At 49.9% G+C, this 17160-nt stretch overlaps 1 protein-coding gene across 3 annotated transcripts in view; it reads left to right on the top strand.

The window, feature by feature from the left end:
- Positions 1-17160, top strand: part of GPR107 (G protein-coupled receptor 107) — a 99134-nt gene that overhangs the window by 60996 nt on the left and 20978 nt on the right. For all 3 annotated transcript variants that reach the window (XM_069747499.1, XM_069747498.1, XM_069747497.1), the window contains exon 14: positions 15806-15849. In XM_069747499.1, the coding sequence (XP_069603600.1) occupies positions 15806-15849 (44 nt within the window). The remainder of the gene's footprint in view (positions 1-15805; positions 15850-17160) is intronic.

Raw genomic sequence — 17160 nt, 5'->3', positions numbered from 1 at the left:
AGAGGTCGTGGCCGGGGGCGTTCATTGTCAGCTGGTAATGAGGGTAGTGGTAGTGGTGGAGCATCAGGTGGTCGTGGGGAAAAAAATATTGCACCTAAGTCTGGAGCTGTGGAGCCAGGTTCGTCGTCCGGCTACACAAGGCCTCGAACGCTCCCTTTTCTGGGATTAGGAAAACCGCTTTTAAAGCCGGAGCAGCAAGAGCAAGTTTTGGCTTATCTTGCTGACTCAGCCTCTAGCTCTTTTGCCTCCTCTCGTGAAACTGGTAAAAGTAAAAGCAGCGCGTCGTTAGTGGATGTTCACGGTCAGGGACAAGTCACTTCCTTGTCCTCTTCAGCAAAAACAACAACAGAGAAGAATGCAGCAGGCGACACAACGGGTTACTCCATGGAGCTCTTTACACATACCGTCCCTGGCTTAGAAAGTGAAGCAGTTAACAGTCCATGCCCATTACAAGTTGAATCTGACATGGAGTGCACTGACGCACAGCCACAGCCAGACTACTATGCTGGTCCTTTGACTCAGACCACAACATTGCCCTCGCAGGGTGCTGATCAAGAATCAGACCCTGATGAGACTATGTTGCCCCATCACGAACGCTATACCACCGAACGACACGGTGACACAGACGAAGTTGCGCAGGAGGTACAAGAAGAGTTATTAGATGACCCAGTTCTTGACCCCGATTGGCAGCCATTGGGGGAACAGGGTGCAGGCGGCAGCAGTTCTGAAGCAGAGGAGGAGGAGGGGCCGCAGCAGGCATCAACATCGCCACAGGTTCCATCTGCCGGGCCCGTATCTTGCCCAAAACGCGTGGCAAAGCCAAAACCTGGTGGAGGACAGCGTGGCCATCCGGTTAAAGCTCAGTCTGCAATGCCTGAAAAGGTATCCGATGCTAGAAAGAGTGCAGTCTGGCATTTTTTTAAACAACATCCAATTGATCAGCGCAAAGTCATCTGTCAAAAATGTTCTACTTCCTTAAGCAGAGGTCAGAATCTGAAAAGTCTCAATACTAGTTGCATGCATAGACATTTAACCACCATGCATTTGAAAGCTTGGACTAACTACCAAACGACCCTTAAGGTTGTTGCACCCTCGGCCAATGAAGCTAGTCATCAACGCAACATCCCTTCCGGCAGTGTAGGACCACCATTTAGCGCACCACCTGCTGTATCTGTGCAGGTATCTTTGCCAGGCCAAAGCAGTCAGGGTCAGGGAATCACCAGTTTCGTAGTAGGAAACACTGCATCTAGGGCATCGGCGGCAACAATACCATCTCCCACCGTCTCTCAGTCTGCCATGTCCACCGGCACCCCCGCTAGTTCCACGATCTCCAGCTCTCCAGTCCAGCTCACCCTACATGAGACTATGGTTAGAAAAAGGAAATACTTAGCCTCGCATCCGCGTACACAGGGTTTGAACGCCCACATAGCTAGACTAATCTCGTTAGAGATGATGCCCTACCGGTTAGTTGAAAGCGAAGCTTTCAAAGACCTGATGGACTACGCTGTACCACGCTACGAGCTACCCAGTCGACACTTTTTTTCCAGAAAAGCCATCCCAGCCCTCCACCAGCATGTTAAAGAGCGCATCGTCCATGCACTGAGGCAATCTGTGAGCACAAAGGTGCACCTGACAACAGATGCATGGACCAGTAGGCATGGCCAGGGACGTTACGTGTCCATCACGGCACACTGGGTAAATGTGGTGGATTCAGGGTCCACAGGGGACAGCAAGTTTGGGACAGTTCTGCCTAGCCCACGGTCTAGTAAACAGTTGTCTTTAGCCGTTCGCACCCCCTCCTCCTCCTCCTCCTCCTGCAGAAGCAAGAGCTCGTCCACAGACCGCAGTCGCACAAACACTCCATCCGCACCTGCCACTGTTGCACACCAGGTCTCCCATTATGGGGCAGCTACTGGCAAACGTCAGCAGGCTGTATTGGCTATGAAGTGTTTGGGCGACAATAGACACACCGCGGAAGTTCTGTCCGAGTTCTTGCAGCAAGAAACGCAGTCGTGGCTGGGCACTGTAGATCTTGAGGCAGGCAAGGTAGTGAGTGATAACGGAAGGAATTTCATGGCTGCCATCTCCCTTTCCCAACTGAAACACATTCCTTGCCTGGCTCACACCTTAAACCTGGTGGTGCAGTGCTTCCTGAAAAGTTATCCGGGGTTATCCGACCTGCTCCTCAAAGTGCGTGGACTTTGCGCACATATCCGCCGTTCGCCTGTACACTCCAGCCGTATGCAGACCTATCAGCGTTCTTTGAACCTTCCCCAGCATCGCCTAATCATAGACGTTGCAACAAGGTGGAACTCAACACTGCACATGCTTCAGAGACTGTGCGAACAGAGGCGGGCTGTTATGTTTTTGTGGGAGGATACACATACACGGGCAGGCAGTAGGATGGCAGACATGGAGTTGTCAGGTGTGCAGTGGTCGAAGATTCAAGACATGTGTCAAGTCCTTCAGTGTTTTGAGGAATGCACACGGCTGGTTAGTGCAGACAACGCCATAATAAGCATGAGCATCCCCCTAATGCGTCTGCTGATGCAAAGTTTGACGCACATAAAGGATCAGGCGTCTGCACCAGAGGAAGAGGAAAGCCTTGATGACAGTCAGCGATTGTCTGGTCAGGGCAGTGTACATGACGAGGTACCGGGCGAAGAGGAGGTGGAGGATGAGGAGGATGATGGGGATGAGTATATTTTTAATGAGGAAGCTTTCCCGGGGGCACGGGAAATTGGTGGCGTGGCAAGGCCGGGTTCTGGTTTTTTGAGGGACACAAGTGACGTAGATTTGCCTGCAACTGCCCCTCAACCAAGCACAACCGCAGATTTGACAACGGGAACTTTGGCCCACATGGCGGATTATGCCTTGCGTATCCTCAAAAGGGACACACGCATTACAAAAATGATGAACGATGACGATTACTGGTTGGCCTGCCTCCTTGATCCTCGCTATAAAGGCAAATTGCAAAATATTATGCCACATGAGAACTTGGAACTAATATTAGCAACAAAACAATCAACTCTTGTTGACCGTTTGCTTCTGGCATTCCCTGCACACAGCGCCCGTGATCGTTCTCACACGAGCTCCAGGGGCCAGCAGACCAGAGGTGTTAGAGGGGCAGAAATCAGAAGTGGCGTTGGCCAGAGGGGTTTTCTGACCAGGTTGTGGAGTGATTTTTCTATGACCGCAGACAGGACAGGTACTGCAGCATCAATTCAAAGTGACAGGAGACAACATTTGTCCAGTATGGTTACAAACTATTTTTCATCCCTTATCGACGTTCTTCCTCAACCGTCATTCCCATTTGATTACTGGGCATCCAAATTAGACACCTGGCCAGAATTGGCAGAATATGCATTGCAGGAGCTTGCTTGCCCGGCAGCTAGTGTCCTATCAGAAAGAGTATTCAGTGCTGCAGGTTCAATACTAACAGAAAAAAGGACTCGTCTGGCTACCCAAAATGTAGATGATCTAACCTTCATTAAAATGAACCACAACTGGATTTCAAAATCTTTTGCCCCACCCTGCCCGGCTGACACCTAGCTTTCCTATGAAAAGGTCTTGCCTGTGGACTATTCTGAATGACTTTTCCAATCTCGTAATTTTCTTCACCTGATTGTCCAGCATACGACATGTTTCCACCTCACGAAATGGCCAAACTCCCCACACGGGGCCGTGCTATCGCCACTTTGCGCTTGGACCCTTGAGAGTGCTGTTTGTCTGAAGAGGTGGGTGTGGCCGCTTTTGGTCGACGGCACTGCCACTGGGTCCCTCATAGTACAATAAAGTGTCTCTGGCGGTGGTGGTGCGCACCCAACGTCAGACACACCGTTGTAATATGAGGGGCCCTGTGCCTGTACCGCCGGCCACAAGACAGTTCCCCCCCCCCCAGCTCAAACAGTGCTCTACCACTAGCAAAATTATCTCTCACAGCTTCACCAATGTGTAGTCTAGGCGCTGACATCCTTCAATGCCTGGCACTGACAATGCCATTGTTTTGACATTTTTGTTATGTTAGGCCTTCGAAGCCTGTCTGCGGTCCCTTCTTTCTACAACTACTACACTGACCAGGCCACTGCTGGCCGTGTTACCCTGGAACCAATTTAAAAGTGCCTACAGTCAGCCCAATTTTGTTATGTTAGGCCTTCGAAGACTGTCTGCCGTCACTCCTTCCACTAGACTTCCACTGACCATACACTGCTGCCCATGTACCCCTGGAACCAATTTAAAAGTGCCTACAGCCAGCCCAATTTTGTTATGTTAGGCCTTCGAAGCCTGTCTGCGGTCACTCCTTCCACTAGACTTCCACTGACCAGACCACTGCTGCCCGTGTACCCCTGCAACCAATTTAAAAGTGCCTACAGCCAGCCCAAGTTTGTTATGTTAGGCCTTTGAAGCCTGTCTGCGGTCACTCCTTCCACTAGACTTCCACTGACCAGACCACTGCTGCCCGTGTACCCCTGGAACCAATTTAAAAGTGCCTACAGCCAGCCCAAGTTTGTTATGTTAGGCCTTCGAAGCCTGTCTGCGGTCACTCCTTCCACTAGACTTCCACTGACCATACACTGCTGCCCATGTACCCCTGGAACAAATTTAAAAGTGCCTACAGCCAGCCCAAGTTTGTTATGTTAGGCCTTCGAAGCCTGTCTGCGTCCTGTTCTTTCAACTACAACTACACTGACCAGGCCACTGATGGCCGTGTTCCCCTGGAACCAATTTTAACTTGCCTACAGCCAGCCCTATGTTATTATGTTAGGCCTTCGAAGCCTGTCTGCGTCCCGTTCTTTCAACTACAACTACACTGACCAGGCCACTGATGGCCGTGTTCCCCTGGAACCAATTTTAACTTGCCTACAGCCAGCCCAATGTTAGGCTTTTGATGCCTGTCTGCCGTCACTCCTTCCACTAGGCCTCCACTGACCTGTCTATTGCTGCCCGTGTACCCCTTGAACCAACATCATTAAATATAAAAAAAATTAATTTGATTATAAAAAATAAGATCGTGTTGAGATCTCAAATGCAGACATTTTAACAATCAAAACAAACACACAACAAATATCTGGAACTGTACTACAAAGGTCCAACAGCTACAATTTCTTTCTCCTGCAAGAAGTTAACTGAAAGTTTTTTGGAGTTGTTAACACAGATATGGCATCCACCGAGTGTTGTCCTGTCGCGTCTCCTTTAAATTATTTCCAATAAGATGTTAAACTATTAATTTAATAAAATCAATAATTAAAAAAATAATTGAGTAAGTCAAAAGCACATTGCAAATAAACATTAATTACAAATCAAGAAGCATGGCGCGTCCGAGGGTGAGTAGATACCGAATAAGAATATAATCACCCTCGGACGCGCAATGCTTATTTAAAACAGCCTTCCTTCCTAAGAATCAGCCCTTCCGTGGTGTAGAGAGAGGTTGTGTTACACTCCAAGGTGTTCCCCAGGTTGCCTTTCCTGAGCTTCGATCTTCCGGCTCTCGTTTAGTAGCTGTTGGAAACTACGCTGCATTAGGCCTACTAATTGTGTATGGGTGAAACAGTGGCGCATCTGCGGTCCCTCCTTCCACTAGGCCTCCACTGACCTGTCTACTGCGGCCCGTGTACCCCTTGAACCAACCTAATAAAATATTTAAAAAATTAATTTGATTATAAAAAATAAGATCGTGTTGAGATCTCAAATGCAGACATTTTAACAATCAAAACAAACACACAACAAATATCTGGAACTGTACTACAAAGGTCCAACAGCTACAATTTCTTTCTCCTGCAAGAAGTTAACTGAAAGTTTTTTGGAGTTGTTAACACAGATATGGCATCCACCGAGTGTTGTCCTGTCGCGTCTCCTTTAAATTATTTCCAATAAGATGTTAAACTATTAATTTAATAAAATCAATAATTAAAAAAATAATTGAGTAAGTCAAAAGCACATTGCAAATAAACATTAATTACAAATCAAGAAGCATGGCGCGTCCGAGGGTGAGTAGATACCGAATAAGAATATAATCACCCTCGGACGCGCAATGCTTATTTACAACAGCCTTCCTTCCTAAGAATCAGCCCTTTCGTGGTGTAGAGAGAGGTTGTGTTACACTCCAAGGTGTTCCCCGGGTTGCCTTTCATGAGCTTCGATCTTCCGGCTCTCGTTTAGTAGTTGGTGGAAACTACGCCGCATTAGGCCTACAAATTTGGTATGGGGTGTAGAGACAGGTCGTGTTACACTCCAAGGTTTTCACCAGGTTGCCTTTCCTGAGCTTCGATCTTCATGCTCTCGTTTAGTAGTTGTAGAAAAGTACGCTGCATTAGGCCTACAAAATGGGTATGGGGTGGAGAGAGATGGTGTGTTACACTCCAAGGTGTTCCCCAGGTTGCCTTTCCTGAGCTTCGATCTTCATGCTCTCGTTTAGTAGGTGTCGGAAAGTAGGCTGCATTAGGCCTAAAAAATGGGGAATGGGGTGGAGAGAGATGGTGTGTTACACTCCAAGGTGTTCCCCAGGTTGCCTTTCCTGAACTTCGATCTTCATGCTCTCGTTTACTAGGTGTCGGAAAGTAGGCTGCATTAGGCCTACAAATTGGGTATGGGGTGGAGAGAGATGGTGTGTTACACTCCAAGGTGTTCCCCAGGTTTCCTTGCCATTGCTTCGGTCTTCCGACTCTCGTTTAGTAGTTGTAGAAAAGTACACAGCATTAGGCCTACAAAATGGGTATGGGGTGGAGAGAGATGGTGTGTTACACTCCAAGGTGTTCCCCAGGTTGCCTTTCCTGAGCTTCTATCTTCAGGCTCTCATTAAATTGTGGTTAAATGGAACAACTGCATTTGGCGTACTAGTTGGTTTGGGGCCTACTATCGGTGTCTGCCACTCCTTGCTGTTCTCCTGGTTTCCTGTCCTGAAATTCCATTTTCAGCCTCTCGTTAAGTAGTTGTTAATGTTAGACTGCATTTGGCCTACTAGTTGGGTTGGGGCCTACTATCGGTGTCTGCCACTCCTTGCTGTTCTCCTCCACTGAACAAAGCTGTGCCGCCTGTTTACTACGGTTGCCAATTTTGAACTGCATTTCGACTACTTACTGATTTGGCCCTACTCTCTGTGTCAGCCTCTCATTCCAGTTGTCCTCCACTGCAATGCCCCCTGGTTATTCCTGTGTTACCAATTTTGAACTGCATTTAGCCCACTTTCTTCTTTGGGCCTATATCTGTGTTTCCACTTCATCGTGCCCATTGCCCAGCCAGTGATAGATGAGTCTGCTGGTACATTGACCCATAACGCAACATTCCCCGTGCACGCTACACAACAACATTGTGACCCTGCTGAAAGTCAGGTTGCTCTTCCCGCATACCATACCACCTTACACGGGGACAAAGAGGAAGGTGCAGATGAAAGTGCAGGTTCCTTCATCAGGTGGGGGGAGGAATACTAGTTGGCGACGTCACTGGCACAGGGCCTCTCATAGTACGCAAAAGTGTTGCTGCCGGTGGGAGGCGCCCCCGCCGTGCAAACACACCGCTGTACTTTGAGGGGCCCTGTGCCAGTGCCAATGCCAACGAGTGGGCCCCCCCTGCTTGCTCAGGTTCACAGCACTTGCAAAGTTGAAATACTTACCTCTCCCTGCTCCACTGCCGTGACGTGGTCCAGATTTCCTGGGCCCACTAATTACTTGAACCAGCCCTACCCCCCACAACTTTAGCCAAATGACCCCCAATTTCAAATGCCTTCCAATTATTATAAGGTAAATTACGCTTGACAAGCTTCATTAAGAAGAATGGATGGTTTTGACATTAAAATGGGTACTCTAGGTGTTTTCCTGGCCCCCACTCACTGCCGACTATGCTGCCCCATTGACTTGCATTGGGTTTCGTGTTTCGGTCGATCCCGACTTTACGTCATAATCGGCCGATTTCACTCGACCCGACTTTGGACATAGTCGGGTTTCGCAAAACCCGGCTCGACTCTAAAAAGGTCAAGGTCGCTCAACTCTAGCTTCTGCTACTAGGCCGGTTATTGGGGAACCCACAGGGAGCTTATGTGTATGTACACTAGTCACAAAATCTTAAGGATATTTGGCTTTCGGGTGAAATTTATGGAAAATAAAAAGTTCATGCTACAGTGATATTTCCTCATGAGAGTTGGGCATTTAAATGGAAGCCGCAATGGTGATTTCCTCATCTCAAACAGTTTATTGAAACACAAGCCAACAACAGTGGTGGTATACACCCCAAGAAATGTCAATGTCTCAGTAACTTGTCGTGTGGCCTTGAGCATCCATTATATCTTGACAACGACATCTCCTGCTCCTCACAAGTGCACGAGTTATTGTCTGAGGCATCCCAGTCTTCTTGAAAGTCGGCCCTCGGGTCATTGAGGTTGTGGGGTACAGAGTCATGAGCCTCTACATGGCGACTCAGCTGATCCCATAGGTTTTCTATGGATTCAGGTCTGGAGAAAGTGCAGGCTGCTGTATTTGAGGTCCTCCCGACTTCAGCAGCCATTCCCTAGTGATGCGACCTCTATAAACTGGAGCATTGTCGTCCATGAAGATGTAATTAGGACTGTGCTGTTCGTGCAGAGGCACAGTGACTGGATTAATGATGTTATCCAAGTAGTAGGGACTGGTCACTGTACCATTCACAGTGTAGGCCAGTCCTCTACTGACTACACAGTTTCCTTTGCTGTGGGTTTCGGATCAATGCCTTGCTGAAAATGTCCACCCTCGTTTCATCTTCATCATCCTGGTAGATGGCAGCAGATATTTATCCATTCATCCTTCAATCACATGGTTTGCCAGTGTCGTATGCTGAAAACAGCCCCACACCAAGATGTATCCACCTCTAAACTTCACTGTTCGTGTAGTGTTTTTGGGTGATATGCAGTGTATTTTGGCCTCCACACATGGTGTGTATTATGGCATCCAAAGAGTTCAATTTTGGTCTCATCTGACCAGACTATACTCTCCCAGTATTTCACAAACTTGTCTAAATGTTGTTGAGCAAACTATAAACTCTACTGAATATGCTTTTTGTTCAGCAATGGAGTCTTGTGTGGTGAGCATGCATACAGGCCATGGAGGTTGAGTGCATTACTTATAGTTTTCTTTGAAACCATTGTACCTGCTGATTCCAGGTATTTATGTTGCTCTCTACAGGTGGTCATTGGCTCTTGGACAACTCTTGCGATTTTTTTCACTCCTCTGAAATCTTGCGGGGGTCACCTAGTAGTGGCCAGTTTATGGTGAAATTATGTTCTTTCTACTTTAAGATTATTGCCATAAATTTTGAATTTCTTCTGTAACCAATGCCATCAGTAGTATGTTTTGCAACAATAAGGTTGCGAATGTCTTGAGACAGCTCACTGGTTTCATGAGATGTTTCTTGTGTGGCACCTTTGTTATGAGTCACCTTTTTATAGACCATCAGTTGAACCAGCTGATATTATTTCTCTATCGCCTTTCATTGGGGGACACAGGAACCATGGGTGTATGCTGCTGCCACTAGGAGGCTGACACTATGCAAATAAAAAAGTTAGCTCCTCCTCTGCAGTGTACACCCTACCGACAGGAAGTAGGATATTCAGTTTAGCTTAGTGTCAGTAGGAGGTGGACACGGGTCTTTCATTAGACCCTTATCTACCTCAATGTGCGTCGTTCCTTTTCAGGTTTTTCCAGAGGAATACAGGGTGAATAGTCACACCTGTAATCCCACAATGCGGACTATGAGTACGGCGTGTACTGCCACCCCGTATCCTCATAGATCCCTCACCAGGACCAAGATCCTAGCACACAAGCGTGCTCAGAAGTCCGGTCCTGGCTCCGTCCCCCACCCACTCGCCCACCAGAGCCTGTCGGTTGGAGGAGACGAGGACGTCCATCACAGCTCCGTGGACGTCTCAATCCCCTCAGGTTAGTAACTGCGTGGGATGTTTAGGTGAGTATTTCCCCTAAGTTTCCAGATCTTCCCCTTACTCTCGCAGTGTGGGGGAGTAGAAGTCCCTAAATGCGCGCTGCACTATCTTCTAGGGCGGCGCTGATCTTATTTTAAAAGGGATCCCTGGGGCACCAAGACGAGCAGTAGCTCTGCACTATTGGCTATCCCCTTCATCAGGGCCGCAGTGTCCTCCCTGCAGCCGCACTGCGCAGCGGCCGCAATGTCACTTTTCTGGCGGCGCTGACACCGCTCTCCCCTGCGGCCGCCCTGCGGGCTTCGGTGGTGCGTTCCTCTTTCCGGCGGCGCCGGCCTCTAATTTAGGTCCCGGCTTCTGCCGGGGCCTACTTCGGCGTCGCGTCCCTCAGCTCCGCTTCACCCTGCGGCCCTGGCAGGTTGCCATGCTGCTCTGCGGCGCACTGTTCCGGGGCCGCAGTCTCTTTTCCAGCGGCGCCGGCCTCTAATTTAGGGCCCGGCTTCCGCCGGGGCCTACTTCCGGTACCGCTCTCCTCCACTTCCGGTTTCTTCGGGCGGGCTTTCTCCCGCCCGACAAACTGCCCTGCAATCTCCGCCCACCGGCGCCATCTGGGCTGACTCCGCCCCTTCCTCCACGTCGCTGCTGAGCACAGGGCAGGAGATTTCACTCGTGCCCGCATTTTCACCTGGGGGCACAGCACATCGTTGCAACAGAGGCCGCAGGGCAGCAGCTCCATCCTTCTGTTCCACTGCTGTTCTTCAGGCCTGCAGAAAGTTCCGGACAAGAGTGCCCCAGATGTGTCTACCTGTTCTCCTAGGGGCTATCGTTCCAGAGGAGCATCTTCCAAGCAGTGCAGCCTTCCATCTGGACACTGCAGCGTCTGCCGTGAGTACCTCTGCACCGCAGTTTCACTCAATCCCCTGCCCCCCCCCCCGTTCCCTAATCTTCTGACATTTCCCTCAGGGGCCCGTGCGGTCTAATTTTAAGGGAGGTCGCTCCCGGCCTCCTACCTTTTCCTGTGTCTTAGTGAAACACTTTCAGGGTTCGCCTTGTACCCGCAAGCTCCCCTCAGACAGGCCTGCAGCAGCCCACATTATGTTCAGCTCCGCCTCAGAGCGAAGTCCCAACCACAGGCTGGGTCTCCCCTCTGTCTCTATCAGTAGCGGATCTAACTCCGGTTTCCCAGACCCTTGTGTCCGTGCTCAATCGGTTGCCCCTGCAGACTTCCGTAGTAGCCAGTGGGTCGCAAGAAGCTCTGTCCGAGTCTTCCAATACAGGCCGCGTAAGATCCAGACGGGAACGCCGGTCTGAGTTCTCTTCTCGATCCATCTCACGGTCCTTCTCTGTGGTCGAGCTCCCCCTTATCCTCCCCCCACCCTTCCCCACCCCCGGAGTCAGGCGAGGCTTTCTCTGATGTGCCTTCGGAGGATAATTTGGAACCGGAGTCGAACCATATCTTAACATGAGGGATATGGTTCAAAGCCTCATTGGAGCGTCCAATCTGACCTGTGGCATCAAAGATTCCTCTACGGAACCCGCAGATCAGGCGGTTTCGTTTAGACGGTCTAAACTTCCTCCCAAGGGATGCGCTCCTCATCCTGAATCGAGGAGCTTCTGGCCAGAGAGAGAGAGAATTCGACCAGACGTTTCTCAAAGAGGAAAGCGTCTTGGAGTCTCATATCTCTTTCCTCTGGATCTCATCGCCAACCGGAATGAGAGGCGATGGAGAACGACCTCTCCCTCTGTGGATCCGCCGGCTGCTAGACTTGCCACTAACACAGTCCTCATGCGGTCCGGTGGGGCGACTCTGACAGATTCCATCGATAGGATCATGGAATCCTTCGTGAATTCGGCTCTCGAACCTGCCGCATCATCCCTATGCCCGGCTTTTGCTTCCACTTGGGTTTCGAAGTCGATATCCGAAGGGGCTAAAACAACTCCGTTGGGGCATTCAAGCCGGAGCTCCACCAGTCTGGCTGGCGGAAGTTGCCACCCAGATTAATCACGCCGGGGAATAATTTGTTCCCTGCATGTCGCGTCTTCTGCTGCTCAGACACCCAGTAATGTTGCCAGCCGTCGCTCTGCTTGGCACACGAGTCATCAAAGAAGTCCCTTACGAGCCTGCCTTCTTCAAGGATCACGTTTTTTCGGTTCCAAGCTGGACCAAATTATTAAAAACGCCACTGGCGGCACCAGTTCTTTTCTTAGGCGGCAACTTCGGTCCTTTCGGCCTTTTTTTCGTCGTTTCGCGACATCATATTCCTTTTCTCAGCAGAGGCCACAGGCACGTTAAGGGAAGAAGGTATTCTTCGACTCACTCCTTCCTGGTGTTCCCGCTACTCCTAAGGTGGATTCTCCAGGTCCAGGTCTGGAAGTTCCACCTAGGCAGGACCCACGACTAGACCCCAGCCCGTTTCTCAGGCTGGGCAGCCGTCTCCTGTTCCTCAAGGACGTCTGGGTCTCCTCAGTAGAGGACGCTTGGGCCAGGGCACTTGTATCCTCTAGATACAAAATCTTCATTTCTCGGCCCTGGGATCGTTTTCTTCGAATCCCAACTTCCAAGAGACCCCGCTCTGGTCCCGTGTTTCTTTACAGCCATTCTTTCCCTCCTTAAATCCGGGGTAATCGTTCCCGTCCCAGAACAGGAACGGTTCAACGGTTCACAGGCTTCTCTTAGAATCCTTTTGTACTGACAGAGGACGACAAGGTTCGTCCCAGTCCGGATCTCAAATTGCTGAACAGGAAGTTTTCGTCGGAGACACTTCAGGATGATATTCCCTCGTTCAGTAATCGCTTCCATGGAGGCTCAGGAACTTCGGTTTCAGGCTACCGAAAGTCTATCCATCTTTCCCGACACTCTAGCCGTTGCGGGTGGCTCGTCAACAGGAAGAAGTTCAGTCTTGTTCAGTGCCTCGTATCTCCGGGCATGTTCTTCGACACTTGTCGGACCAGAGTCTTCCTTACCGAAGACAGGATATCCCTCCTTTGTCAGGAAGTTCGCTTGCTCCAGGGTTTTCGGCTCCCCTCCTTTCCGATGGGCCTTAAAGGTCCTAAGGAGGTTGGTTGCAACATCGGAAGCAATTTTCCCTTTGCCCGTTTCATTCAAGACTTCTTCAGCAGGGTATTCTATCACAGGGGGACAGGTCTCTCATCTCCTGCATTGTCCGATCCGGCTTTCTCCCGGGTCAAACGGTTCCTCGACTGGTGGCCGAGGTCGCTTCTCTTATCCCGGAGTAGATCCTTCACAGCATATCCTTCCTTCCAGTTCCCTGGCAGGTGGTGACGACGGACGCCAGCCCGCTCGGCGGAGGCGCGGGACTTTGTCACCTGTTCTTTTCAGGGTTGTTTGGTCGGCGCAGGAGTCCTCTTTGCCGATCAATGTCCTCGAGTTCCGGATCTTCTTTCTGTCTTTTCCTTCACTGGGCAAGGATTCTCGGCAGCCTGCCAATTCGAATCCAGACAGATAATGACACAGCTGTGGCATATGTCTACCACCAGGGGTGGACTCGGCGTTCTCTGGCATCGGCCGAGATTCCAGGATCCTCCTTTGGACAGAGGCAACGGTCCTGGTGAGCTCTGCAGTGCATGTCCCTGGCGTGGACATTTAGGCCGCCGACTTCCTCGGCCGCGAGGGCCTCGCTGCAGGGGAATGGTACTTCAGGAGGTTTCCTATCGGATTGTTCTTCGATGGGGGACTCCAGAGGTGGACCTCATGGCGTCCCGATTGAACAGGAAGGTCCCTCGGGTCGGCCCAAGGTTCCGCGATCCTCTCACAGTGGTGTTGACACTCTGGCCATTCCTTGGTCGCAGTTCGTGCTACCCTATCGTTTCCCTCCCCTTCCCTTGCTTTCCAAGCTGTCGAAAAAGATCAAGGCGGGATGGGTGCCGGTCATTCTGATCGTCCCGGATTGGCCCAGGAGGTCTTGGTTTGCAGACATCGTCAATCTCCTCGCGGACACCCCTGGTGCCTTCCAAACAGACCCGATCTGCTGTCTCAGGGTCCGATTTGCCACCCGAATTATCGGTCGCTCTGTTTAACGGCGTGGCTGTGGACTCCACAGTTCTAAGAGCGTCCGGTCTTTCGGCCCGGATGAGTCACACTATAATCCAGGCTAGGAAGCCTTCGTCTTCTTCAAGGATCTTCTATCGTACCTGGAAGGCTTACTTTCGTTGATGCGAGTCCAACCGCTTTTCACCTATGTCCTTTTCCCTGCCTTCCATTTGGTTTTCCTTCAGGAAGGACTGGATTCGGGCTTCGCTCTCAGTTCCCTAAAGTGCCAGGTTCCTGCGCTCTTCTTCCCTTTTAAGAAGACGTTTTCTTCTTAGCCACAGGTTAAGACTTTCCTTCAAGGAGTAGCCCACGCTGTCCCTCCGTACAGGGCCTCTGTGGATTCATGGGATTTAAAGGTTGTGCTGGTTGTTCTAGGGGTTCCCCCCTTTGAACCTCTCAGGGAGTTTTTCTCTGTCAGTTCTATCTCGGAAGGTGGCTTATCTCAGGTCCATCTCTTCGATCCGCCGCGTTTTTGAGTTGGCGGCCATTTCTTGCCGACCTCCTTTCTTGATTTCCACCAGGACAAGGTGGTCCCAGGCCTCCGCCTTCCTTCCTTTCACGAGATGGTTTTCATCTTTCCACCTCAACGAGGACATCGTTCTTCCTTCCTTTTGTCCAGCTCCGACTCATCCTCTGGAGCGATCGTTGAACAGGCTGGACCTCGTCACGGCAGTGAGGATCTCCCTGGCTAGCACGGCCGCTTTCCGAAAGATGGATTCTCTTTTCGCCATCCCTGATGGCGTGCGTAGAGGCCTGCCGGCTCCCAAGGCGACTATTGCTCGCTCGATTAGAACGGCAATTTTGGAAGCTTACCGGGTCAAGAACAGAGTGCCCCCTCCTGAGATAAAGGCTCACTCTACCCGGGCAGTCGGCGCATCCAGTGCGGTACGTCACAGGGCTTTCGCCGACGGCTTTGCAAAGCGGCAACGTGGTCTTCCATCCACACGTTTCACCGAACTACAAGGTCCATACCTATGCTTCGGCGGACTCCAGCCTGGGCAGAAGGATCCTGCAGGCGGCAGTGGTGAGTCCTCGGACCTGATGGAAGTATGTTTTTCCCACCCCAGGGACTGCTTTGGGACGTCCCATGGTTCCTGTGTCCCCCAATGAAAGGCGATAGAGAAAACAGGATTTTTGGTTGCTTACCGTAAAATCTGTTTCTCGGAGCCTTCATTGGGGGACACAGCACCCTCCCAAGTTGAACAGCTCTGTTTACTGTGTACGTTTGAGTTCTTTGAACACTCTTGGAGTGTTTGAAACTGTTAATCTGTGGAGCTCCGTGGAATTTGTTGGCGCTATATAAATAAAGTTTATTATTATTATTATATTATTATTTTTTCTTTTACACGTTGCTTCTCCTACTGCTTTCTCACTAACTGAATATCCTACTTCCTGTCGGTGGGGTGTACACTGCAGAGGAGGAGCTAACTTTTTTATTTGCATAGTGTCAGCCTCCTAGTGGCAGCAGCATACACCCATGGTTCCTGTGTCCCCCAATGAAGGCTCCGAGAAACAGATTTTACGGTAAGCAACCAAAAATCCTGTTTTTTCAGTAAGTGACAGGATTGCTTTGCTTAAAAAATTGGTGACGTGTTAAATACTTATTTCACCCTCTATATCATCCTGCATCCGTCTAGGAACTACAGGGGTAATCTTCTGCTGTCGATCGTTTTGCAGGTAACGAGGCAGATTTTGGAGCCATCCATCTTCTTCCTCATCCTCTAAACTATGGTTATACCAGTCTGGTTGTACGGCTGTAGTTTAGAGTTAGTGATTTCTCTTCATCCTGTCCCATTACACGCCTTGTGTGCTGACCGTCTCCATGAGCTCTTAAATTCTCTATTTCCCCCCAGGTCCATCCGACATCTTCAGGAAGCTTCAGCGACAGATGGAAAAGGTAAAGCTGTTTTTTTTGTTGTTTTTTTTGCATATGCTTAGTGTTGAGTAACGCGCTCAGTTATTGTAGTCGGAGTTGGTGCCCTTAAATCACAGCCGCCTCTGATCTCGGAGGCACCGTGCTGGGCTGCTCCATTGCCAATGTAATGCCATTCTTCTCCAGCAGGTGGCGATATAAATCTTCGCGCTGCCACTTTATCGCAGCACGTCATACACAGGGACAGTCTCTTTCTGCACGGCAGCTTGTATACAACATGGTATATAGCATGTGTAGTAAGCGCTCGCAGAATACGTCATTGCTGCAGGGTCCGTGTCTGGAGAAAGCAAACACGATGGCACTTTTTTCTCCAGTATTTGGCTTTGGTTAGAAATGATGGGAATTGCCTTCATGACCAGGCATCATCGTTGGTAGTAAATCTCCCAGCGTGTGTGATTGGTATCGCAGCACTTATTACTATTATTATTACGCCTTTTATTCCATGGCGCTTTACATGTGAAAAGGGAGTATACATAATAATAAGTAGAATGATGATTAACAATCTGAGTCACGGACTGGTACAGGAGAGCGGACCCTGCTTGCGAGGCCTCACAGTATACAAATATGCATAGAAATGTCTGCAATCATCGCATCGTTCAGGATAATCCGTTCTTGAGACTTCTGAAGCCCCCTGACAGTCCAGATGCCCATCTCAGCCCAGCTCTAAGAAAAAAATCACCTTCATCTTGTATGTAGCAGTCAGGCAGATCTGTTAGTAGCTCTGCAACCATGGGCACACATACATCCGCATATAAGCTGTGTACATGTAACGGCAGGGTATTTGTACACTGGATTATTTGCATACCTTTATTTATTTTAGCTGCATTATAGTAATAGAAAGTTTCCATCGGTGTTCACATGCACTAACATAGGCAGCTGCACATACAGTGTCCCTGTTGTCTGCGCCACCCGGTCACCTCTCGTGGAGTATAGGAAGCCATGTTCCTACTCTTGGCTGCAGATCGTTTTCTGATACTCCACCATGATGGGTAGTTTATATCCATTCCCAGCTGTGCCCAGTATATAGCCATGCATATTAAGTGCTTCCATTGCTTTTTACAAGGCGCCAATCCAGCTTCCATATGACTCTGCATCTCTTCTGCTCCTCGAAGCCTCTCCTGTATGGACATGAGCCTTCCTGTGCCCAAAAACCCATCACCTGCATCCAACATCCTGCATTATCTACCCCACCCTTCCCCTGCCGCCGCCAGCTATCGATCCCTGATTTAATGGTCTTTGCCATTAGTTAATGGCACCCCGGATAATTGTGGAGGG

The sequence above is a fragment of the Ranitomeya imitator genome, chromosome 2, assembly GCF_032444005.1.
Source record: "Ranitomeya imitator isolate aRanImi1 chromosome 2, aRanImi1.pri, whole genome shotgun sequence".
In the NCBI taxonomy this organism is placed as follows: Eukaryota; Metazoa; Chordata; class Amphibia; order Anura; family Dendrobatidae; genus Ranitomeya; species Ranitomeya imitator.
This window is presented reverse-complemented; position numbering and strand designations above follow the sequence as displayed.